The 25710-nt window shown below is 38.9% G+C and overlaps 1 protein-coding gene across 3 annotated transcripts in view; it reads right to left on the reverse strand.

The window, feature by feature from the left end:
* The window catches only part of SLC7A1 (solute carrier family 7 member 1), a 63983-nt gene that overhangs the window by 15310 nt on the left and 22963 nt on the right, over positions 1–25710 (reverse strand). For all 3 annotated transcript variants that reach the window (XM_033949484.1, XM_033949485.1, XM_033949486.1), the window contains exons 2-9: positions 24617–25000; positions 22006–22164; positions 19104–19266; positions 12478–12602; positions 9693–9915; positions 8710–8849; positions 4923–5025; positions 1780–1991 (exon numbers count right to left, since the gene is read on the reverse strand). In XM_033949484.1, the coding sequence (XP_033805375.1) occupies positions 1780–1991; positions 4923–5025; positions 8710–8849; positions 9693–9915; positions 12478–12602; positions 19104–19266; positions 22006–22164; positions 24617–24986 (1495 nt within the window). In that variant the 5' untranslated portion in view covers positions 24987–25000. The remainder of the gene's footprint in view (positions 1–1779; positions 1992–4922; positions 5026–8709; positions 8850–9692; positions 9916–12477; positions 12603–19103; positions 19267–22005; positions 22165–24616; positions 25001–25710) is intronic.

A 25710-nucleotide genomic window follows, 5' to 3' on the forward strand; every position in this document is an offset into this window, starting at 1 on the left:
GAGAGAGGGAGAGAAATGCTACACCTGATTGGGGGGAGAGAGGGAGGGAGAAGAAAGACAAGGAAGGATGGAAGGAAAGGAAGGAAGAGGATACCAGGCAATGGGGGAAGGGAAGGGAAAAGACAGATGCCAGACTAGTGAGAAAGGAGGGAGGGAGGGAAGAGAGGAGATACCAAAGCATGGAGGGGGAGGGATAGATGGGAGGAAAGGAGAGGAGAGAAATGCCAGGGCATGAAGGAGAGGGAAGGAGTCAGATGCCAAACCATCAGGAAAGGAGGGAGGGATGGAAAGGAGATTCCAGAGCTTGGAGGGATAGGGAGAGATGGACGAAGAAGAGAGGAAGGGAAGCAGATGCCAGTCCAAGGGATGAGTTGGGATGGGAAGGAAGGAAAGGAAAAGGGAGATATGCCAGAGCATGGGGGAGGGAGTTGAGACAAAGAAAAATGGAAGGAACAGAGAAAGAGGGTGGATGCTGGATGGAATGGGGAGTGAAGAGAAGATGAGGAAAGCAGAAACCAGAGTTTACTAAATGGTAGAGAAAATAATTTTTTTTGTTGCTTTAGAATAAAGTAGTATTGTAGCTGTATTGATAAACATTTATACCAGTAAACAGAAAATGGAATAAGGTAATCTCTTTATTGAACTAATTTTAATTTTTTTTTTACTAACTTGTGGAGATCAAAATCTCCTTCCTCAGGGAATTTGCACTAATAAAAATTTGTGTTATAACTTACGGCAAGGATATCTGGTCTTTGTAGACTGGCTCACCAGGATCACCCAAGTTTCTAATCTCAGTTTATATTCAAATCAACCTTTTTTCCTCCTTTTTTTTGGGGGGGGGGTCACCTCCGTTTATATTTGAGTATATATAGTACCCCTAGGTATAACTATCCCCCTCTTCTACAAAGCCACGCTAGTGGCCGCAAGGCCCATAGAGATTTAAAGGGCTTTGGGGCTGTTGCTGCGTGGCTTTGTAGAAGAGGGGGTAAGCCAATGCGTCTAGAATGAAAATCAGGAATAAAGCTGTAAGCAAAACAGCAAGAAGAGAGTAAAACTATAAGCCTAGTTCAACTGGACTGCAATTTCTTTAAGTCATATAGCAAAGCAAAATATTTCAGATTAAATTCCCTTCACCTTTCTAGTAAGTTCACACCATTAGATATTTTACAATGTTAAGAAATCCTGAAGGAAAACAATTTATATACAGAACCATAAATTATATAAATACTGTAACCTCCTTGACAGAACCAATATCTAATTGAGGCAATTTCCAAAACTGTCTGGGCATACAAAGTTCGCAGGTATTTTTAACCACAAATTCTATACTTCACAAAAATAGCATATGTCCCCCTTGAAAACTACTCAAGAAAAAAAAAAGTACTCTCATATTCTGCCTAAGCTATGCCCATTATGACTTCACCAGCAAAACTGAACCCCTAGAATGATTCTACTCAAAATTCAGCTAAAACCCATTATACCCGTATAAATCATAAAAGAAAAACACATTTAATTCCATCTCTCTATGTATGCATACACACACATTTTACATACATATTTCATAAGGACATACTCCATAGATGTTTATAGAAAAAAAAAATTCCAAAAGTCAATGACGAGATGTAACTTATGGAGTGAATAAGTTAACTTGTATCAGTTTTTCATATAGTGAAATGATTAAACCATTATTTTCTTTTCAGGATCTAATGAAGGCACAGACAAACAGCAAATACATCATGGTAATTTAACTATCAGAGCAGAGCCACAGAACTAAGTACTTACCAATTAAACTGGAAGTGGCATTAACAACAAAGCCAGACATTTTGGTAGGCTCAGAGTTTTGTGGACAGAACATCACTTTGAGACAGAATGGTTTTTCCTCCTCTGCTAAGATCCCAGCTTGGGATTCACTGTTGCTCACTGATTCATTGATATCTACCTCATCTATTGTACTGGCCATCTGGTACGCCATATTAGGTTGTTCAGGTTGGTATCTAAACAAGAACAAAAAAATATCTATATATCACCATGAAGCCCTGCAACATAGCACAATTATACCTTTTATTGATTTTATGCCTTTTCCAATAAAACACCTGAAGGGCAATTTTATAATAGGGTCCCTACATTTACATACCATTTGATCATGTAAATATAGAGATTCCTGTGACTTCTGTGGATTTAGCAACTTAGGAAGGAAGTTATCAAGCAGTATTAGGGCTTTTAGTAGTGCTATTTGTCCCTCAACAGAACTTAAAAGGCCATAACATAGCCTGATGAAATTTACTGCAGTGATATTTAAGTTGCCATGGATTACATAGAAATGAGATGCAAAACATGCAATACTTTAACAAGCAGTCCCTTTTCAGGGGGTAGTAAGCCAAGGGGTGGAGGACCCTGCTCTCCAAGACTGCTGCAATAATGATGCTTGCAAGATGGCTTGTAAGCAGTGCTATTCTTTTAAAATGGGATTCAGCAACCTGCAGGACTGAGATACCACAGGTTGCTGAATCCAACAGTAAAAGGTAGTATCATACCATACAATTTCTTCTATACCACAAGTTTTGACAAGGATTCAATACAGTTTACAACAAGATTTCTAATCAGTGGTCATGAACAATGAATTACAGGTTTGAAGTAGAAATGTCTTTGCATTTTAAATTATAGGCTTTAGCATTCTCCTAAAGTTGTAATATGTGTCCAGTTGATTCAGGTATTGTGAGAGACTGTTCCAATTTTGGGGGCCTTGAATTTGAAAAGTGGATTCATATAACTTCTTTCAGTGTACACACAAAGGTGAAGGGAAAGCTAGCTCAAAGTGTTGCATCAATCTCAAATTGAAAAAAGAGTTTGTAACGACGATATCTGAGATTGTTCCTATAGAATTCTAAATGGCTTTGTAGACCATGCATGCAATTTTATATTACATTCTCTTCTTTACAGGTAGCCAGTGCAATTCCTTTAAGAGCCAAGTAACCCTCTGTAATTGGCTTTGTCAGAAGATTAGTCTGGCAGTCATATTCTGGAGTAGCTGTAATCTCCCATATTCTTTTTCAGTAATACCGCAATGCAAGGAGATGCAATAGTCTAAGTAAGGGAGGAGGACCACTTGTGCTACAGTTCTGACACTAGCCCAACTCAGAGCAGCTCTAATTGCTTTTAATTGCCTTTGTCGGAAGAAAATTTTTCTAACCAAGGAATTAATCTTTTCAGCAAAGGTAAGGTCTGAGTCTATAATTACACCTAATACCTTTGATGTTTTCTCGATCTTGAGGTTTTTCTCCATTTACCAATTTCAATTATGTATAAGGCAATGAGATATAGTTTCCAAACCAGAGGACTTTGATGTTAGTTTGTTGAGTTTGAAAAAGTTTTTTTTTGTCAATACAGAGATCTTCAACAACCATTTCTATATATTGGTTGGTGGCCTCAAAAGTGTCCTTCATTGGACACAACAGGAAAATAGCATCTGCATAGGAGAATATGTGGAAGTTGTGGAAGTATGAATTTCCTTCCTAATGCCCTGAGGTATATATTAAACAGGGATGGAGACAATGGTGAGCCTTGTGGCATGCTACAAAAGGCTTTCCAGGCTTGAGATTTGTCATTGCCATACATTAATAACTACTCCTACAAGTGGCAGCAAAGTAACCAATTCCTATTCTGTAAAGGCATTTATTAAGCGACATAGCGTATAAATGTAATGGGAACATCCTGGGCAGGACTGCTACTTACATGTGCAACTTATAAAACACTATAAGATCGAAGCACATCAGTTGCATTTACATGACCTCAGTTATACAAAGTCTATGGCTGGTGTAATTGCAGTAGAGTACTTATGGGAGCACCAATGTCAGGTTATAATATTCTATGATGGAATCTGTGTGCCCAGATCCCATATAGAATCAGCTCTCCCTGAACTATAACCAGGGCACCTAGAACAGGGCACCGACAATGTATTTCCTTATCAACCTTCAACAGAAAAAGAAAGGAATTTTGAATATGCACTCAACTGTTGTGCAGGGGTTTCTTTTGCAATAAAAGTATTTAGTACATCAGGATCAAGTTATTTAAAATCAACATGTTCTGCAGAACAAAACCTGTTCTGCATATTCTGAGGACCAAATTCCAAGGTGAAAAGGTTAACAAAGTTATGTTTTGGTTTGCTATGCTTTCTTTTCAGTTTTAGTTATCTGCCAGAAGAGTTGTTCTTCCTTGGGCTTCCAATACAAACTAAAAATCTGATGAGTTCCCTTACTTTTCATTAGTGAAAAATCTTAAAACAAACAAACTTTCAAAATTTTTTTCTTTGTCACACAATCTAATATTTCACTGCTAAATAATGTACATTTAACACAGATGGGTCAACAAGCCACCAATTTTGAAACTCCCTGTAGTTTCCTCAGAATTCAGGGCTGGCAGGGTTCCACCAACACTGATCCAGCTTTCTTTGTGTGAGACTGCAAGAAAGAGTATTAAGAAAGGGGCCAGAATGAGAAAAATTCTCCAAAAGTGTAAATGACAACTGAACAATTCCTTAATGCATTAATTGCCCTGGACATTTTTTAAAAGTGGGGAATAAAAACACGCACATGGGATCTCTTAGAAAGATGCTGCAGATGGGCAGATTTGATGGGCCATGTAGTCTTTATTTGCCATCATGTTTTTATGTAAATCAACTTTCAGAAAATGTTAGATGCTGTATCACAGTGGCATAAAGTAATTCTAGAGCAGTAATCTATAGCACAGAACAGATGTACTTTTCAAAAGTACAGCACATTGAGAATCAGGAAATATAAAATACAATTCTAGTGGATCATGTACAGAATCAATTTGTTGCAAAATTCATAAAACCTTTCCATCTACAAATCTCATTTGCCCATTCCTGGGAAGTTTTCCTTCCCATTCAGACAGGTCACATTTTATACCTTAGAATTAAGACGCAGGCTGCAACCAATGAATAAGCCAGCAGAGTGCCAATGGACATCAGATCTACCAAGTCTTTCAGATCAAAAAGGAATGCCATAACAGCTATAAAGAAAGAAAAACCACATAAAAACAGACTATTACAAATTATTTAGATTTCTTTTCAGAAACAAGTATATGAAATAGCAAATTAACACCTAGTTTCCTTAGCACAGCTAACTGAAGAAGGTGCTTCAATATCAGGGTTACCAGTAAACCACCTAGTCAAGTAGATATGTAGAACTGAATAAGGATATCCTGTCCTATATGAAGCTCCAAAAGGTTCCGAGTTTAGTCTTCACCATAAAATTAGTGGAACTTTGAGACGGAGAATGTGGTTGTAATGGGGGGAGAAATTGCCAGTGAAAAAGGAGATGACCGTCTTGGGGGTGTGCTTGGATAGCTGTTTGACGATGGGAAAGCAAATTTTGAAAACGATTAGGGTAGGCTATATGCAAATGCAGCTACTTTAGATTATTGTAACTCACTGTACCTGGGAGTTTCTAAAGGGAAATTGAAGGCACTGCAGATGCTGATCAGTTCAGCTGCTAGATTGATCACAGGGTTTCCTAGGAGCTTGCATATATCACTTATATTGAAACAGTTACACTGGCTGCCTATTCAGCAAAAAGTACATTTTAAGATCATTGCAATTATCCATCAGATACTATACCACATTGCTCCAAGGGTACTAAAAGAATTGTTTGAAATTTATCAACTGAAAAGAAACCCAAGGTCTGAAAACAGTATGAAATTGACTTTAGAGGGGGATCAATGATGTCAGTAGCGGGTGTCAAACTTTGGAATGCTCTGCCAGGCATATACTGTGTTTTTGTGTTGGAAAGATCAATTTTAAGAAAATGTTGAAAATGCAGCGCTTTGTTAATGCTTTTTTATAAAGTGCACCTACTTTTATTCTTCTTGTAAGATATAGTGCCAATGAATATCTAGGTTTTAACTTTTTACAGTTTTATTTTTAAACATTTTATTGATAATATGTTGGTCTATTGTTTGTTCATATTTATGCAACTAAAGGGCGATCAGTAAATTATGTGTGCAACCAATATGTGAATCGCATAATTTTATGCGGTATATAAATTTTTAAATAATTAAATAAAACTCATCTTTCCACCAAAGGAGGAATTTAAGAGCATCTATGAGAAAGATTAGCCAATGCTGTGCTATCTGGACAGGATTACAAGACTATTTCTAAACATTTGGAGGTCCATTAAAATGTCAGATGGTTAAAAAAGCTTAAGATTATTGTGATGCAACCTAGGAGTGGTCATTCCGATTCTGCCAAAATCACCCAAAACTCATCCATGAAGTTAAAAGGAACCACAGACTAACATTTAAAAAAAAAAAAAATAAATAAAAAATCTGCAAGCCTCTCAAATTACGGCTGATGTGAGGTTTCATACATCAACTGATCCATAGCATTCTGCATGCAGAGATTTAATAAGCCTACTCTTTATTCAGGACACAAACAACATCATAGAGTGCATCCACCCATTCCAGACAAAAGGAGCTGAGGAACGGGCTCCTCGCCATCGTGCTCCAGAGTATATGGCCTGGAAAGACAAGCATGTGTCACAAAGGATGCCACTGAGACTGTTTTGAATCCCAAAGTCAACGTCTTGATTTATCACTATAGTCCACACAGTGAATGCAGAAATGTACTTATCTTGAAAACGTCAGCAATGATATAATTCGCTGTCCATAAAGTGTCAGTTGGCCACCCTGCTCTACAGAGCTCCGTTTCGGAAGACATAGCCTCCTTCTTCGGGAGCAATCACACTGTTCAGGATGGGAAAGACAATCATGAAGAGATGATCTCAAGTTGAAAATGGCACTCTGGTGCCACTGTGTGGACTATAGTGATAATTCTGACAGGGATATCAGGAGATTGGACTCTGTTTTGTGAATAATTATTATAAGAAAGCACATTTTAAGGAGCAGTTTGAAAGAGAGATGTGAACAGAATGCTCCACCTTAGAGTCAGATAAAGTCAGCGTTTTTTTTACTGCTTACATTAGGTCCCCTCCCCCCCCACCCAGAACATTTTTCTTTTGAATGCTGATGCTTGCCTTCAATGAAGATCTGGATTTCCATTTAAGAATATCTTAAATCATTGTTTTCACTATTTCTTATGATTTGGATAGTGTTGGTGTTCTTTTGGTCTGTCTTGTAAGTTTATGTTAATTGGTACTGCTAATAATAACTTTATTCTTATATACCGCCACATCATAATAGTTCTAGGTGGTATACAAGAGAAACTGAACAATCAATGAAAAATACAATTAAAAAATACATAGGTAAGATTTAAAATAAACAGGCCACTCAGTGGTATAAAATAATATCTGGATTTTTGAATAAGAAACCAAAAACTGGTCTTCGTGGCATTTGGAGCATTGAGATTAAGCATCAGATTACTGCATCTCAATGACCACGAATTTGGACTTGGAGGATGAGATGCACGGTGTCAGCATCTATGAGACAAACTTGGTTTTTCTTATTACATAGAGTTTCTTGGACCCCTGTTCGTCTACATAAATTAGATAGTTCCAAGTCTAATAGATGCTGGCAATTGCCATCTTGAAGTAGGAACTTTGGATCATTTATTTTACTATTGTCCCTTGATACTGCAGTTTTGGAGGTTTATTTGGGACCAAGTAAATAATATGTTAGAGAATCCAGTGGCTTTATCTTATGATACTATTTTATTTGGTACACTTATGAGAGCTAAAAGCCAATTATCAATGAGAAAAAACCCCAAAACTTCTATTAGTAATGACAGGAGTTGCCAAGAAGCTCATTATAAGATATTGGAAAAACTGGAATAGGCTGAATTACTCATTTTAGTGGGAAACCCTATTTTATACTTATAAAATGGAACGTTGCATGGCCATACAACAGGGACGCTTTAAGAATTTTATGGATGTTTGGGAGCCATTGGCTAAATATTGTAAAGAGGAATAATTTTTCATTTTGTGGACATGTAAACATACACATCCTGGGGGTGTGGGAATGGAAAAGATATTGATATAGGAATTTATAAATAGTTTCATGAAGGTTTTGATTTATTTGTTAACTGGGAGGGTGGGAGAAAACTTCTTTGTGCAGTAGTATTTGTAAGGTTTGTTGCGCTATTATATAATGTACAAATATGTGAATCATTTATTGCACATTTGTAGTTTGAAAATCAATAAAGATTAAAAAAAACAAAAAAACAGCAACAATTCTCACGTTATAAATCTATCAAACAGATGAGTTTTAACTAATTTTCTGAAAGAATGATAAAATGAGGCACATGGAATAATTTTGACTCTGAATTTACTGGATTATAAAAGATGTCTATAATTTTGATATTGTAATGCACTTATTAGCAATATGGCATAAACAAGTACATGTGTGAAACTATGTGTGTGTGTGGGGGGGGGAGGGCACTATTGACAGTTTTCATCTGGGATACTATTTGCACTTGGCCAGTCTTGACCAATGCCAAATTATTAATTAATTAATTCCTGGTAGGTCAACACCTCATGGCATATTTACAGAGAGGTACAAGTTTAGCTGGCTAAAAAAGCATGAACTACTAAAACTGAGAACCCCAGCAATGATTCTCTAGGTTGGAGCAAATAAAAAGATAACTTAGAGAATAAGGGCCATATCTACCAACATGCACTATCCACAATACCAAAAAAGCTCTGAGGGATCTTCAATGCTGGTTCTAGGGGACAAATGACTCACCTGCAATAACCCCCGAGGATACTGTAGCTATTACTGGAGTTTTTTTCTTTTCATTGACTTTGCTCAAAAATTTAAACAGCAGTCCATCTTCTGCCATCGCATAAATTATCCGAGGCATTGGAAACATAGCACCAAGGAGACTTCAAGAAAAGAAACAGCAGTATATAGATTAATATAAATGTAAGCTGTACAGCAGATTTTAAACATATCAGAACCCTGTTCGTTTATTACAATTTCTTACTATAATTTTCCCTAAACAAATCATGTTGGTACCACCCCTTAAGACCTTACAATATAATAATAATAATAATAATAATAATAATAATAACTTTATTCTTCTATACCTCCACAATCTGGACTATTATCAAACTAAGGGCCAGATGTACTAAGCGGCTTTCCCCATAGACACAAGGGAAAAAAAACCATCTATTACATCTGACTCTTAACGTGATTTAGAAATAATAAGTCATTTAAAATCAAAAAAGTCTGAAATTTCAATGCCACAATCCTCAGGTATCTTCTCTTGTATTCTAAAGAATGTCAGTCAAAAAGCCCCAACTTTCAGCATGTTCTTAAAAATGGCCGATGTGTTTTGGCTTTTGAAAGAGAAACTACACTGCTTTTTTGTAATTAGAAACTGTGCCGAAGTGGAAATCACAAGGCAAATATGCGAATGTAGAAATATTTATTACAAAAAACCCTGTACATTTCCTCACAACAGATATGGTAAAAATGACACACACCCCTCTATCCTAGATGGGCCAATATACCAAAGCTTTGTTATTTAATGTAAATACTGCACTAGCTTTACCAATGATAACTTTCTTTTCATTGAGAAAATTGTGAGAAAAATTGCAAAAGTCATTAATACTAGGTCCTGATTACATATAACTAAAGTTGGAGTCTTCTGCTGATTAGTACTTAAAGCAAACTTACTATTTATGTAAGGAAAGATGAACTGTGGAGCAGTTACAGGACCTTACCTGGTAGAGAGGGCACAGAGTGAACCAATAGCCACTGCATATTTTGCACCTTCCCAATTAACATATGTAAATGCAGCAGGTAAAGGGCTATTTTGGTCTAGCATGTAGTAGGGCATCATGAGGGTTAGGGCAGCAGACACACCAAAATAAGCAAAGAAACAGATCAGTAGTGATGCCACAATGCCAATTGGAATGGCTTTTTGAGGATTTTTTACTTCTTCGCCTACAAACAAAAAATAAGCAAGCATTGTAGCTGACAGCCATAATAAATATGAAAGTGCTAGGCACCAATATACTGAACAACCTACATTAGGCTGTGCCAGTGTTCTTATACAGAGTGTAATGGCAGGTACAACTGTTGGTAGATTTTATTCTCTCTGATATTCTGCATTTCCCAAGCAGAAGTAATAGGTTCCATTAAAAATAAAAATATCACATAAGAAAAAATATATTGAAAAATACAACTCAAAGTCTACAAAAGGTTTGTCAGCATTCAACAAGAACATTTGCCAAAAATCTAAGTTCAACAATATTCAAACTATCTAGCAAACATTTCCCAAATGCAACAGCCGTTTATGTTCTGTAATTTTACATCTATATTCAGAAAATCTACCTGCAAACAGAGGGAAAACCTGAGATTAACGGCCTCTTTTACAAAGCCGTGCGGCAACAGCCCCGAAGCCCTTTAAATCTCTATGGGCTTTGGGGCCATTAGCGCAGGGCAGCCGCTAGCGCAACTCTGTAAAAGAGGCTGTAAGTGTGGCCTGTACTATTGCAAAAGGAAGCAAATTAGGACTATAAAGCTCCTAGTTGGTTCAATCTTCCATTGTGCCAACCATGATTTTAAAATCAAACTGTCCAGTAGATTTGGGCTACTAAACCAAGAAAAGAACCTTAAGCAAGAAATATTATATTTAAGTAACCAACCCTCAAAGGACAGAAATGCAAAACTGATAACATGCCCAAGTGGAACAGTCTATATTCCTCTCCATCATTACCTTCTTTATGGCATTGCAGAAACTATGATTAGCAACTCATACGCAGGCTTGTGCAGTTTTGGGCTGCAAAACCGAAGGAAGAAGTACAGTATAGGAAATGGGGGCTTCCTCATCCTGTCCAAGACTACAGGTTTGCTTTTTTTTGGGGGGGGGAGAATTGCCATAGTGTGTTGGGGGAAAGGGGCATTGTGAGTGACTCATCCAGGGAGGGAGTGGGGGGAGGATGTTTGATGCTTCTTCCTGGATGGAATGTGGAGAGGGAGGGGTGGGGGGGTTTGAAAGAAGAGCATTTGCTTTTAGAAGTGGGAAAATTGTATAGTGTGTCTGGGGAGGATGACTGGTAGAATGTGTTTACTTTGGACTCCTACAAGGGGACTTCTTTGTTAGCAGGGGGAGGGTATAGGCTGGGATGCCTTCTCCTTTTGGGTTTTAGACATTTGGGCAGGTTTTCTCTTAACTTTCCTTTTGACTTAGGATATGGCAAGATTTATATCATGGAAGGTGGGTGGTATAAGATCACCACTAAGCGAAATAAAATCCTATGCTATATAGGGAACTTATATTCATTCTTTAAGTTCTCAGGTTAGAAGTCACATATTGAACTAGTTGCAGCTGTCTTGATGGGTGGGGTCATAGGTTTTGGGTTTCCTCTCTGGGAAGGTAACTTAGATAACTTTGATTTCCTACTTCTTGTGGCTGAGATGGGAGTGGGGGTTTCCTTAGGAGGGTTTTTAAGCTTCTTGGGCAAAAGATAATAAGAGTACAGATCCTGTCTATTTCAATAATCTTTTCTGTTTTGAGGGGTTGGTTTTAGGATAGCAAATTGTTTTTGTATTAGATAGATGATTGTTGGGGGAGTGGGGGTTTTTTCTCTCTCTCTCAATTTACATATTTGTCTTTACTTTGCAATTTATAACATAAAATACATAGGAGGTTGGGATGGTGGGGGGGGGGTTCGAGTTCATATTATTAGGAAATGAAGATCTCTTGAAAACCAATGTTAGAAATTGTTCTTGTGTTATAATGTTTTGTACTTTTAGTTCTTATTAATAATAAAAATTGTTTCAAAGTAGAAACCACCACCACCAGATTAAACTTCTTGCTCCTTGTGTCTTGTTCAAGAGGTTTAGTTCCTAGTTGCCTTATGTTTTCTGGTCTTAAAATTTTAGAAAGTAAATGCATCTAATAAAATGCTAAACTACAGCAACAATAATTCAAATGCAAACACCAGGCAAACAGAGTACACTTCTCCCTCCATAGACTTCAATTATTTGTGGGTTTTTTCCTTCCAAACAAAATTAAATTTTAAAGACTACCTCTGATCCATCCCTGCCTCCCTCCTGTTTCCCAGACCCCTCCGGGAAAATCGGAAATAACTTTTAGGGCCAACTCTGACCCACCCCTGCCTCCCTCCTGGACCCCTCCGGACCTTACCTGGCAGTCTAGTGGTGACACAGGGCAGGAGCGAACTTCCTATGCTCCTGCCCCGTGCAGATCCCTCAACAAAAGTGGCTACTGTGAGTTCCCGTTTTAGTCTCGTGAGACTATGGGAACTCATGGCAGCCATTTTTGTTGACAGCTCTGCAAGGAGAAGGAGCGTAGGAAGCTCGCTCCTGCTCCCACCAGACCACCAGGTAAGGTCCAGGACCCAGGAGGGAGGCAGGGGTGGGTCAGAGTTGGCCCTAAAAGTTATTTGCAATTTTCCATATTTGCGGGCCGGCTCTGCCCCTAACCCCCTCGAATACGGAGGGAGAAGTGTAAATCAACTCTTCATAAGAAGCACTTACCTGTTGTAGCAATGCAGTCAAATCCTACAAAAGCATAAAAGCATGTGGCTGCACCTGATAGTACTCCCACATAGCCAAATGGCATGAATCCACCAGAACCGAGAACCCACTCTCCTTTTGTGCCACTAGCAAGAAAGAATCAACATCATTAATGCCACATGTTTTGCTTATTTAGATGAAAAATATATCACTGCAGAAAGAATGAGAAAACAGGACAAGTAACAAGTGCAGGCTCAAAGGATATCAGGGAAACAAGCAGAAAATGTTTAGCTAAACATTTAGGAGGGCAATTTTTGTATTTTTACCCAAGAATTTTGTATTAATTTTCAAAATGAAGAACAGAACCTTGTTTAAAAAGGGTCTACACTAGTGCTGCTCGATTAAGGAAAAAAAATTTTGATTCGATTTTCCTGCCCAATTGGGTGTTTTTTCCAAACATCCTGGTGGGTTTATTTTATAGCCTCTTCACCCTCTTTGCCCTCTCCTACCCACACTGGTCCTGTGGTGTAAACAAAATAAACAAACAAAAAATACTTTTCCTCTCTCTATTAAATCGTAGCTCACATTTGCGGTCCAACACCAGCTCTGGAAGGAAACACATTTCAAATCTGACATATTGTAATCACAAAACAGAAAATAAAATTATTTTTCCTACCTTTTGTTGTCTGGTCATTTTTCAAATCTTGTTGGTCCCTTGTTGGTCTGGTTGTCTTCTGATCAGGCTCTCCTTCTTTCTTCTTTCTCCGTGCTAACCATCCATCTTCCATCTCTGTCTTCCCCTTCTGTTTCCCTTTCCTTCCCCGGAGATCTGGCATCTTTCCTTTTTTTCATTTCCATCCCCCCGCAGTTGCAGCGATGGACACCACCATCCACAGATCTACCATCTTTCCTTTTCTCATCTATCCTTTCATCCAGCATCTCTCTTCTGTGTCCCTGTTCCTATGCTCCCTCCACATCCAGCATCTTATCTCTCCCCATATCCAGCTTCTTCTTTCTCTCTTCCTTACCTCCTGTATCCCCTTCCCCAGGTACAGGCTTTCTCCTATCATCGCTTCTGCCATCCTGCACCTTGCCCAACTACTTTGGAGCAGTATCTGTCCCTCTTGTACCCTTCCCCTTGTGGTCTTGCATTTCTCTCCCTCACTCCATTAGTCCAGCACCTCTCCTCTTCTTTCCTCCCTCTCTTTTTGGTTTGGTCTCTCTCTTCCCTTCACTTCACCCCAGATCTGGCATCTCCCCTCCCCTCTCTTACTCCTTCCTCCTCCTCCCTCTGCACAGGCCTGCCTCCCACTGCCCCCCAACGGAGGGGGGAGCAACGGGGGGTATGCGATGCTGCAGAAGGAAACAGCACTCCTGCGGCTGCCAGCTGTTGAATTCTTGCAAATTTTCTTTTTGCGTATTGTGCCTCCCTCCCATGTCCATGGTGCCCCAGTGCTTCCTTCCTATGTCCTTAGTGCCCCCAGTGCCTCCTTATGTCCACGTACAGCAGTGTTTCCTTCCTATGTCCTTAGTGCCCCTTCCTATGTCCTTAGTGTCCCCTTCCTCCCTCCCCTCCAAGCCGACCTGCACCAGCTGCATTTAAATTACTTCCTGCCATCCTCCGAAGCCACGCCAAAGCCTGCCTGCCCCCAAGCCGACCCGCTGCAGATTCCTCCTCCCCCCTCCCGGTCCAGCACCCACCCATCTGTCCGTCTGCTGGCTCCCCGCCTGTCCGTCCGCTCACTATATTTACTTACAGCCCCGCTAGTGCTGCAAAGAAAGGAAGGGCCAGGCGCGTACCCACAAGTCTTCTCCCGACTTCAATTCTCTCTAACGTCTCTCCTACCTATTCCAACTTTCCATACAAGGCCCATAAAAAGTACAATCATAGTAACTGAGCTGATCTGAATGCTTAAATTGTTTCTTTCATATGAGGTGAGTCTAAGCAAATGTTTAAACATGCCAAACACAGCTGTTGAAATAACTCTTAAGATAAAGTTATCAAAACACACAGAATGAAATGTTCTTATAACATTCCCTCAATATATTTGAATAACCCTTGAAGCGCTGTCAGTCCACCATTGTAAAGCAAAAACAGTTTGGCACCACCAAAACTCTGCCTCAAATCAAGCCTTCCCTTCAAAGTCCATAGCCATGGGTTACGGAATCTACGAGGCCTAAGACAACCAGATACCTTTGTAGTTCTTTTAAAGTTGATATTGGGGAAAAAAATTATTGAAAACATGGCCTGTATGGGAAGGTGGCAAAAAGGAAGCCACTGCTAAATAAAAGCCATACGTTGGGCACATGTAATTAATATTTAAGGGACACTTTGTTTATAGAAGGTTTTGCGGTTTGATAAATCCAAGCAGAAATTTTTGATCTCAATCCTAAGCAATACATATGGCAGCGATTCCCAAACCTGGTCCTGTAGGCACCCCAGGCAGTCAGGTTTTCAGGATATCCACAATGTATATCTATGAGAAAGATCTACATGCAGTGGAAGTGCATGCAAAGCTCTCTTATGGATATGCATGTACACACACGTAATATATTTTTTAAACACACCACAGTGCAAAAGGTCCCAAAGGCTTGAAAAACAGGTATATTTGGGTCAGTCTGACAACCCAATGGAATTGGTTTGGGTTTTTTTTAAGTGGGTGCCCAAGACAAAGTCACAATCTATCAGTGGAAGGAGACTTTGAACCCTGAGTTCCTTCTCCATATTCCTAACCCTCTAGGAACATTTGCTAGTTTTTTTATAAACCTCTTTACAGAATACATCAGACAGCACGTACATCACAGAGTTCATCACAGTACCAGGCACCCAAAGAAGCCATCAAGTATTAACTCTGCATAATCTCCTCTGATACCAGTGGTCATAGCCCTCCCCAAGGCAATCTTCTCCTTAATCGCGACCACAAAGATGGCTCATGTATAAACACGTTATTTGCAAGGGGAAAAAATTCCCTGATCTCGATACCATATTTCAAAATGCTTGTCTACAATTTAACAGAAACACCCAAAGGAGCACCAGACCCCCATGTCTCGAGTCTTCTTCCTTCCAAGCTAGAGAAAACTAGGCCAAGATAAATGGGAAAACCTGCTGTCCTGTAACTGAGATGTCACCTCTTGCAAATTATGAAACAAGTTAGACTACAACACATCATATCACTCATATGGATACCAAAAACCATCTATAAGTTGACCCACGCAAAGGACATTATAGAACCTGTGAGCAGCCTACTGAAAACCACATCTACCATATTGTGGCAAATATATCCAGGAGATTGACACATGCAGATATATTCCACAGCCAGCCTGCCTATATAAGGAGGTGCACAGATTTGCATGCTTCAAGGGAGTTCTTTTGCACAGGCTATAGAAAATAAAATGCAGAGACAACATCCCAAGAAAACATACAGAACAGCAGTTTGTGTGTCTTTGGTAATGGTTGTAAGCCATTCAAGCATTTGGAGACCAAGGATATCTTCCTCTTTACCAGGACCATTATGCACTCCAGATGGAAACTTATTCATCCAAGTCAGTCATAAGCTTATTAACAGCTTATTCCATAATACCATCTCTGACAAGTCCAAGAAGGAAAAACGCAGAATGACTCTACAGGCTATAGGATAGCTAAGTTGGTACCAAGTTCTTTACTCCTCAGAAATCAGGCTGGTGGAAGCCAAGAATCACCTAACATTACCGTGCTTATCTACATGCTGCTTCTATAACCTGCAAACAGACATGTAATTTACGTTTACATAACTGCAATGTACCCGACACTGTGATTAGATATTTAACTTCTTAGTTTCACTGTAACATCTTGAAAATGCTTTACATAGATCAAATATATAACTTTTACAACTGGATGATCAACTTAACCGCAATGTTTCTGATACAGAATCTATAATTGCTGTTGTAAAATTAATATTTTTATCATCAATAAAGTTAGGGGCATTTCCCCCTCCTAAAGTCTGCTAGTTTTTTCAAACATATTCTATCAGGCTGCAAAAAGAGTAGCCTTTACCTAATGAACGTGCTAATGTTGAAGTTAGGTACAAACAAAATTTTTTCAAAATAAAATGCTTCCTAAAAGAAGTGTAGAAATTATAAAAGGGTTGGGAGATGGAGATAAGGGTTCTGTATGTTTGTTTCTTTGTTTTTAACTGAACATAATTCAGTTACCGATTATACTAAGAACAATATAGAAAAAAGTGTATAATAAGATTTACTTAAGAAACATTTTTTAAAATCCAACTGAAAAGACCTCACTCTCCAGCTAACAACTGGCAAATGACAATGAAATAAAGGTATTTGTTGTTTCACTCTGTCTTATTTCCCATCTGAAATGATACAAATGATGAATTTGTACTTGTTCTTAAAACATGTGAATGAGTCTTTTTCATTTGAAAGGAAACTGCAATGAAAGGGCATAGGATGAAGAGGTGATAGGCTATTTAAAACTCCTTGACATCAAGAGTTATGAGAAATACTTTTCAGGACTTGAACTCACCCAGTTTTGATTTTAACACAAGCCATGTGGGCTTACTTGTTAAAGCCTTACGGTTGGCTCTAAAAGCAGCAGCCTGGATCCTGATAGGTTACGCTAAAAGCTCATATTACTTTAAGATTGTGCAAGTTACCATGGCTTTCTTGAGTTCATTTCAGTTTAATGCCCTTGTTATGGTGTTCCAATACAAAATCATCAGTTCACTTAGATCTTTAGGATAAACAGGCCTGTAAAAACTGCTCCTTTTCTCTGGAATCCCTACCAGTTGAAAACACATTTGTTTACAATTAGATGTGTTTTTTTGAGTCATAGAACGTGTGATAGGATTAGGTTCTGAAAATTTTTTTTGGGGGGTATGGGTGTCTTGTTTTTCTACATTGTGGTGTTCACTGCATCAGCTCTTCAGTCTATACATGCGATTAAAGAAATGTAATTTGCCAGTTATGTCTATATGTACTTTTGTCTCTAAGGGATATTAAAGGAAAGATTAAGTTCTTACCTTGGTAATCTTTCTAGTAGACAAGACACTCTATCCCTGAACTTGTGGGTAAGGCAACCTTTTCTCGTGAAAACTCTTGTAGGGAGCTTCATTTGCATTCTTTTGCTCCTTCTCCCAATCTCTCTGGGTTGTCCTTCAACTTCCTCAGTTGTCTTCCTACAAGTTATCTTTTCTGCTTGTGTTTCCTTTCTTTCAATTCTGTCATTTTGCTAACCGTTTGTGAGGCTTTTCAGTGCTGCAGAGTTCTTGCGAGAAGAGGTTAACTACTTGCAAATTCATGAAAAGTGTGTTGCACTAGAAAGGGCAACAATTTGTTCATGTTTTATAGGACCTTTCTCCATAGAAGAGCTACCTATAAGGACTTGATTTTGGTTAGACACCATATTAAGGCTATGCAGTTCATACAAATATTAGATTATAATCATGAATGCTATCTGCCAGATTCAGATTTTTTTTTTTTTTTTAATTAATGCTGTATGTTATTGTGTGTATATTATAATGATTTATTGCGACCTCCTAAATTGATAGGCATTTAGGTCTATCTTAGACCGCACAAAAAGCAAATGAAACTAAATCGAGTCAGGGAAAAAAAAAAAGTTTAGAGGCATTTCTCAAGAAAATATAAATCTATCCATTTAGAAAACAAGTGGGGGAAGTATGCAGAGCATGGAATTCTTTCTAATCTCTCTGAATGTCTATGTCCGACTTTGTGACTCTGAGCAAGACACTTAACACTTCATTGCCCCAGGTACAAAATAAGTACCTGTCTAAAAAATATGATTGTAACCACACAGAAAAAGCGGTATATCAAGTCCCTCCCCTTTACCTTTATTCCCTTTACCATTTGAGGAAAGAAGGGGGCAGTTAATGTGGATGGAGGTTGTTGGGGTACGGTAGGAAATTTGAGGGGGTAGGTATGGTAAATGAGGGAGTAGTTAAAGAGGGAGGGGCAACAATTTGTGAAGTGGTGGGTGCAGATGCAAGGGAGTAGCTTTGTTGGATGAGAATGCAATCGAGTATCAGTTGTGAATTTGGTGGGGGTGGGAGGGGCAGAAGAGTAGATGGAACGGAATTCTGGATTTAGCTCACACCTTTTTTCCAGTTACATTCAAGTACAGATCATTTTTCTGTCTCTGGAGGGTTTGCAACCTAAGTTTGTACCTGAGGTAATAGAAAGTTATAGAGCTGCAACTGAATTTGAACTGGGTTTCACTGGTTCTCAGCCTGCTGTTTTAATATTATGTGGCTACTCAATACAGAAAAGAGATACGAGAGTTCGGAAGGAGGAATTCCCTAATGCTATGCTTCACTTTATGTTAAGGTTCTCAGTTGCAGAAACTGGAATGATTTCTGCCATGAAAACTCAACTGGTCCATTTTTTTTTTTTTGGAGGGGGGAGGCACGAGGGGGAATGATTTCTCTGGAACTCCCTTCGGGCCCATTTTCAAATTTGATGTGTTTTTCTCCCTGGCTCACACCCATGCTAAGTTTCTTCCCATTTTATTCAATGTTCAAAGAATTATTTTGCTCCCAGAAAGATATTCTGAACCCCTTTTGTATAATTCTTCCCAGCTTGCATTGGGTAGGAAACATAGAAAACCTAGAAGATGGAAAGTTTTAGAACATACTTACTGTGTGGCATTGGTTCCATTAATTATATTCTCTGTTAGCTGCCAGTTCTTGATTGATCCTTTGACAAAGCCAGACACGATGACAAAGCCCAGGACAAGCACATTAATGCATGTAAATATTTTATTCACCACTGCTGACTCTTTCACACCAAACGTTAAAAGGCCTGAAAAGAAAATTAAGAGATATTCTATCAGAAGGTGCTGCTAGAACATCAAAACTGATATACTTAGCCAGTCTATTTCAAGTACACAAGATAAAAATCACTAGATTCCAGCTTTTAAAGCTGTTTTCACATTGTATAGCTGGGTTAAAAAATCAGCTATTATCAATGTGTTTCCAAACAGCACACCCCACGGTCACAGATGCAAATCACTGAATTCGAACCATTAGCTGAAGTCTAACTGAAAATGCTGCAGTTGTTCTCTCCACTGACCATGAATCTGAAAAAGACTATTAGTAGCTTGAAGAGCACAGTTGCTAAACACAGCTCTATGGTTTTATTTGCATTGCTAGTTTGTTCATTCCTTCTATCATAGCTCTCATTCTTTTGGCTCCTTTTTTCCCCCCCAAAAAACTACAAGACTTGCCTTCAAAGCTGTGTATGCCAATACCCCACCTAATTCATGGGTTCCTCCAAAACATTGGTCCCCTTATTCCTTTATTTGTTCAAGATTCATCTACTTCCAACATTCCTGCTGCTGCACTACCTCCTTCAAAACCCCATCAAAACCCACTTCTTTTGCAAAAGACTTTAGGGCCTTTCTCTTAAAGACCTTTAAGCTCTTTATATATGGTTAATGTTCAGGAGATGCATAAAGGGGCTTTGTGGTACTTTGCCAGATTTCACATATTAAACCATGCATTATTGAATTTTTAATTTTTTTTCTGAAAGGGACACTGTGTGGGCAGAGTAGACATGGAAGCATTAACCAGCTAATGTGTTACATTTACAGTTAAGTGCATCCATGTTAACCAGTAGAGAGTAACACACACTAATCTGAATATTAACCCATGATCCGCTATTAAAAAAATAAAACAAAGCCCTTTCTTAATGCATTAGTTTCGGACTTACCATATATTAAAATTCTGTGTTAAGTTTTGGACTTAAACTTGCTACATTTTAGTAGAAGGGCCCCTTTGCCTTCAGAAAAACACCTTCTGTTACAACTATTACAAAGCCTTCTGAATTCGGTCACCATAGCCTTCACTCAAATTCTAAGCTAGGGGTGTGTAACCTGCAGTCTACCATTCAATTTTATGCAGCCTGTGAGACTATGGGCAGCATACAGAGAAAACAACCAGTTTTGGCAATTTTAAATACTGTATTTTATAACTTATTTCCATCATTTTTAGTGATGGAAAGTAAAGCAGAATATGTAAATGGGGATCTCTACACACTTTGGTCAAGACTCTACACTCATTGGTCAAGACTAATGTTCCTATTGCACTATAATGCATTTTATTAGTATGCACTTAGAGAAGTAGTATAAGTCCTAAGTATTTGAGTAAACCTGAAAAAACTGAACTCACTCAGCAACATTATGGGCTCCTTATACTACGCTGCGATAGTGGTTTTACCGCGCACAGAATTGCTGCACGCGCTAGATGCTAATGCCAGCATTGAGCTGGTGTTAATTCTAGCCGTGTAGCATGGGTTTAGCGTGTGCTAAAAACGCTATCGCAGCTTAGTAAAAGGAGCCCTATATATTACATTACAGTAAATTTTAAAGTACTACTGTATAACTTAGAGATACATAGGTAGACCTGAGCCATTGAAAGTTTCCTCACCTTCTTAATACAAAATAACTCATTTTTTCTATTTATATCTATATACGCGTATTACTTATTAGTTCAGAAAATTGCCTTTGGGAAGAGATTCATTTAAGGCAATTTAGAAAAAGGTAGTGCATGGAGATATTAATTGCTCTATGTAAAGAAATTAAAACAATTTAACTCCATATGGACTGCTGAATGATATGAAAAAGAAGCTATGGACTTCATTTAAGTTAGTGTAATTTATAAAAATAAGATAATTTGTAAAGGAGAGCAGAGGAAGTTGAAGAGAAAAACTTAATACTGGTTTTCCTGATGCACTTTTTACATTTATCAAAAGTACACTTAATACAGAAGATACTATGTTCAATAAAGAATAAAATAGAAACTTTAAAAAAAAAAAGTTTTACAGCTAGTATAACAAAACACACTTCATTTACAATAAGCACTCCTGAAAAAGTTCTCTCCCGTAATCTAAGAACAATTTGCATGCATTTGATTTTCAAACTGCATATTATAATTTATATATACAGGCTATAACATACTTTGAAATGATGCATAGCTCCAAGTATATGTTCTGCAGCTTCTCCCCTCCTTCCTCCCCATTCCTGGTTACCTGATCTTAGAATGAACTTCCCCCTCCTATAATGGTATCCCAATCTTTCAATGAATCCCCTTGCACTGCAATGCCAGGTTCTTTTCTAAGTAACTACTTGCTTGATTTGTTAACTTTGACTGAAGGATGTACTTAAGGTTATGCAATGAAATCAGCCACTTATTTTAACGCATACATGCCTTCTTAGACAATATACACTCATGTCTTCCTTTGTCATCATTTACTATGATGAAACTTACCATTTGATGTATAAATCATGAAAAATTCCTTTAAATTTCCTATGTAACCAAACAGATGATTTGCTAAACATACTAGCAAGGTTCACAAGAGCCGCAGATTAAAAGTGGTTATTGAATACCTCAAAAGCACATCACAAGCCTAATTTACTATGAATCACTATCAAACAAACATAAGTCAAGATCCATAAGCCAATGATAAAACAAAATACAAAAAAAAAATAAGAGGGCCAAGTAGCAGGCCCCTTCTTAGTCTTGTATATTTAATAGATTTTACCTGTTAATATGAGGATAATGAAAACTGAAAATATATCAGGGTACTTGGCCAGCACCCCAGGAACATCCATGGAAACATACTGTCGACAGAACAGTTCAATGTGCTTGCCTATTAATTCATCAAATGTGGCACTCCATGCTCTTGCAACACTTGATGTTCCTTAAAAAAAATAAAATCAAACAAAACAACGCTCATTTCATGACAAAAGTTTTCAGCACATATTGACATAGGTAACCATAAATATTCCTACATCACCCCCCCCTGTTTGCCCCCATTATGAGCAATCTCTCCTCCCTAAATTTAGAACATTCATTCAGTTCCAGCCAATTTATGCAAGAGAGAGCAGGCAGTGATCATTAACTCACATTTCCCATGTGCCTGTAGTAATCCAGACATTTACAATCTCTCTTCCTTATTAATTTCCTAGAAGGAAACATGTCACCATCTATCAGTTCAAATATCAAGGTAGTCAGACCAAACCATGTCAAATATATCACAAGCTGTTTTGCCATTGACTGATATCAAGCAGTTTTGCAAGTATCAATGTCCAAATTTTTCCACTGAAGAAAAAAAACACAAGGCACTGTGCATTATTTGCTCAAGCTTTTCGTTTCCTTCATTGTCCATTAAAACTAACAGAATAATGTTTTGGAAACAGCACGTCATCTTCTCTCTTAAGGTTAAGTCAGCTATAAGAGAAATATTTATACATTTGACACTGCTCTTTTAGAGATTTGTTTTGGCTAAGAAAAGCAGTAAGTTGAAACAAATGAATGTGAAGTGACATTAGTGTCAGAACAGGGTTGAGCGCCCCCACAAGTTCTGGCCCCACCAAAAAATGTTTCTCTACCAGCTGCCCCCTTCTCTTACTTGCAGAGCGATGTGAGCTAGTGGCTGGCTTAGTCACATCAAGTTCATGCAACAGACCCATCTTAGTCCCAGCTCCTTTTGCCCATCTCTTATTGGCCTCAAGTTCCCCTTTCCTATTAAAAGCATCAGCCCCAAACCATTAGATCAACTGCAGCAATGGAAGCTCATCTTTCCATTGCCACCACTCTGCCTATCCTTGGCTAGCAGTTGTTAAAATTAGAGAGCAATTCCCATTTCTCTTTCTACTTCCTAGGCTGTAAGTCCACTAGGGAGAGGAACCTGAAAGTGACTGTCTTATACACACATTCACCCACATATATCAGCCAGGGCTCAGGAGGGTACCTGAACCCTGGCTCCTGAGTCAGCTAAAAAAATAAATAAATAAATTCCCAGACAATAACCTTTCCTGAAGAGCTAAACACACAAGGAGATAGGGAAATTCCAGGTTGGAGCAGACTGGAAAGGAGGAAGATGTCAAGTGCCTAGGAGTTTTTTCCCACGAGTTGGGAAGCTAAGGAGAGGAGCAGCCCTGGGGAGGAAGAATCTCCCCAGGTGCACAAACAGTATATAATGGCTCCTAGCAGGACTAAAAGTATGGAGCTCCTGTCTATTTCAGAGAGGCTGGAGGAACCCATCCCTATGGAAATAGAATTCCCAAGACTCCTGTTGGAGAACAAATGACTGAACCTGAACAGACAGACTGTGCAGATTTGGAAGTTCAGTTTGAACCCCAAGGTATGGAGATGTAAAGTGGTGATAGAGTAGGCAAGAGAAAGAAAGACTTGCATGCTATTTTACCAGCATTTGACAGCTGTGGGGTGGGGGATAGTTTCAACTGCTTGAAGTTAAACTATCCCAAGGGAAGGGTCTACCATATCAGTGGCCCCAGGACTTCTAAAGCTGAGGGAGTCCTTAACACTGGAAATACCTTGGGAACTAAGGGCCAGGCAGAGTAAGGAAACTTTGAGGACTATTTCCACGAATATACTGATACTGAGAAATGCCACAGTGAAGAAATGTTCAGAACATCCATGGGCTGGAAGCCAGAAAGTAGAACTATCCTTCCTTACAGGTGCATTTGCATATGATTTGTGGTCTACTTAAAATGTTTGGCATTATAAGTTGTTTGAGACCTTGCATGTTTGATATTAAATAGACTGCTAGAGACACTCATCCAGCAATGCAAAGCAATTAGACTGTTGCCCAGAAATGAACTTGTTATTCACCCTAAGACAGCAGGAAACCAGGACTCTGACAAGAGAACAGCAGTATCCTAGTAAATCCTCTGGGTTACCATAAAGTGATGCCTCATCCCATTTGTTGATTACTTTAAAACTTGTACTTTGTGTTTAACACAGTGGTTCCCAAATTGTGGGTCAGGATCCCCAAATGGGGTCAAAGAAACAGAGCTGCTCCCCCTCTATCTGGACCTCCAATGTGGCCTATACTTAGGCCTTTCCTTTTCCGTAAGCCTCCTGCTGTTAGACTGGAAACCCATGCCGATTTGGTTCTGTGAGCACAAACTGACACACAGCATCCTGTACTAGATGCTGCCACTGCCATCACTTCTTCCAATGTCTTCGTGCCTTTTCTAATTTGGAGATGGGGAGAAGGGATGAGAGGAAAGGGGGCTGAGATAAGCTATTTCTGTCTTCATCTGGGATCACATGAATTTAAGTGTTACAACAGACTGGATAATTTTGGTTTAAACAGCTAAACTGCAGCCTTCTACAATACTTACCAATGATATAAGAAAGGATTAAGTTCCAGCCTGTGATGAACGCCAGCAGTTCTCCAACAGTCACATAGCTGTATAGGTAAGCAGAGCCAGTTTTGGGGACTCTAGCACCAAATTCTGCATAGCAAAGTCCAGCAAGCACAGAAGCCAAAGCTGCAATTAAAAAGCAGAGCACAATGGCGGGTCCTGCATTGTCCCTGGCAACAGCTCCAGCTAGTACATAGACACCAGCACCAAGTGTGCTGCCAACGCCAAGAGCTATCAGGTCAAATGTGTTTAGACATCGTGACAGTTTGCTTTTCTCTGTACTGCAGTCCACAATTTTCCTGCGAAACAGCTGCTGGCCAAAACTGACACACATCTTGCAGTACATGTTCTTATTCAGATCTGTGTAAGAAGCAAAGCCTTATTACCAACAGGAACATAGGGTGCAAACTTTAAGAGGTCTATATGTTATTTGATAAATCAGTAAAGAGCTGAGGGTCTGGCTAGAACCTCTGGACATGCAACAGAACATCTTATATGGAAAATGTTACTTGCCCAAGTACCAAACCTAGCTCCAGCTCCCATATCTTTGTTTTCATAATTTTCACAGTACTGTGATGTAACAAAAGGAAAAATTATGTCTTACCTGGTCATTTTCTTTCCTTTAGTCAAAACAGATGAATCCAGAGATGAGTAGGTAATGACCATCCACCAGCAGGCGGAGATAGAGAATACAAAAGCTGAGCTCTGTCATATAACAAAATAAGCTTCCCGGTAAGCTAGCATTCCTCGCAACAAAGCAGCAGGATAAACATGAAGAGCAAGTTGGCTGAGAACTTCCTTCTCATAGCTCCATTAGCCGACAACCAGTCCAATCAAATTAGCCTGCAGGACCAATCCCAACGGAGCAAAAGGAGAGCCTAAAGAAACAAATGGATGGGACTCTAGATTCAGCTGCTATGACTAGGGTTACCATATGGCTCCAGAAAAGAGAAGATGGATTGAGAATTCTGGGTTTTGCTTCCATTGCTTTCCATTCCATGTCTCAATCTGTTCTCCTTTTTCTGGAGTCATATGGTAAACCCTAGCTATGACTAAAGGAAAGAAAATGA

The sequence above is a fragment of the Geotrypetes seraphini genome, chromosome 6 (genome assembly GCF_902459505.1).
Source record: "Geotrypetes seraphini chromosome 6, aGeoSer1.1, whole genome shotgun sequence".
NCBI lineage: Eukaryota > Metazoa > Chordata > Amphibia > Gymnophiona > Dermophiidae > Geotrypetes > Geotrypetes seraphini.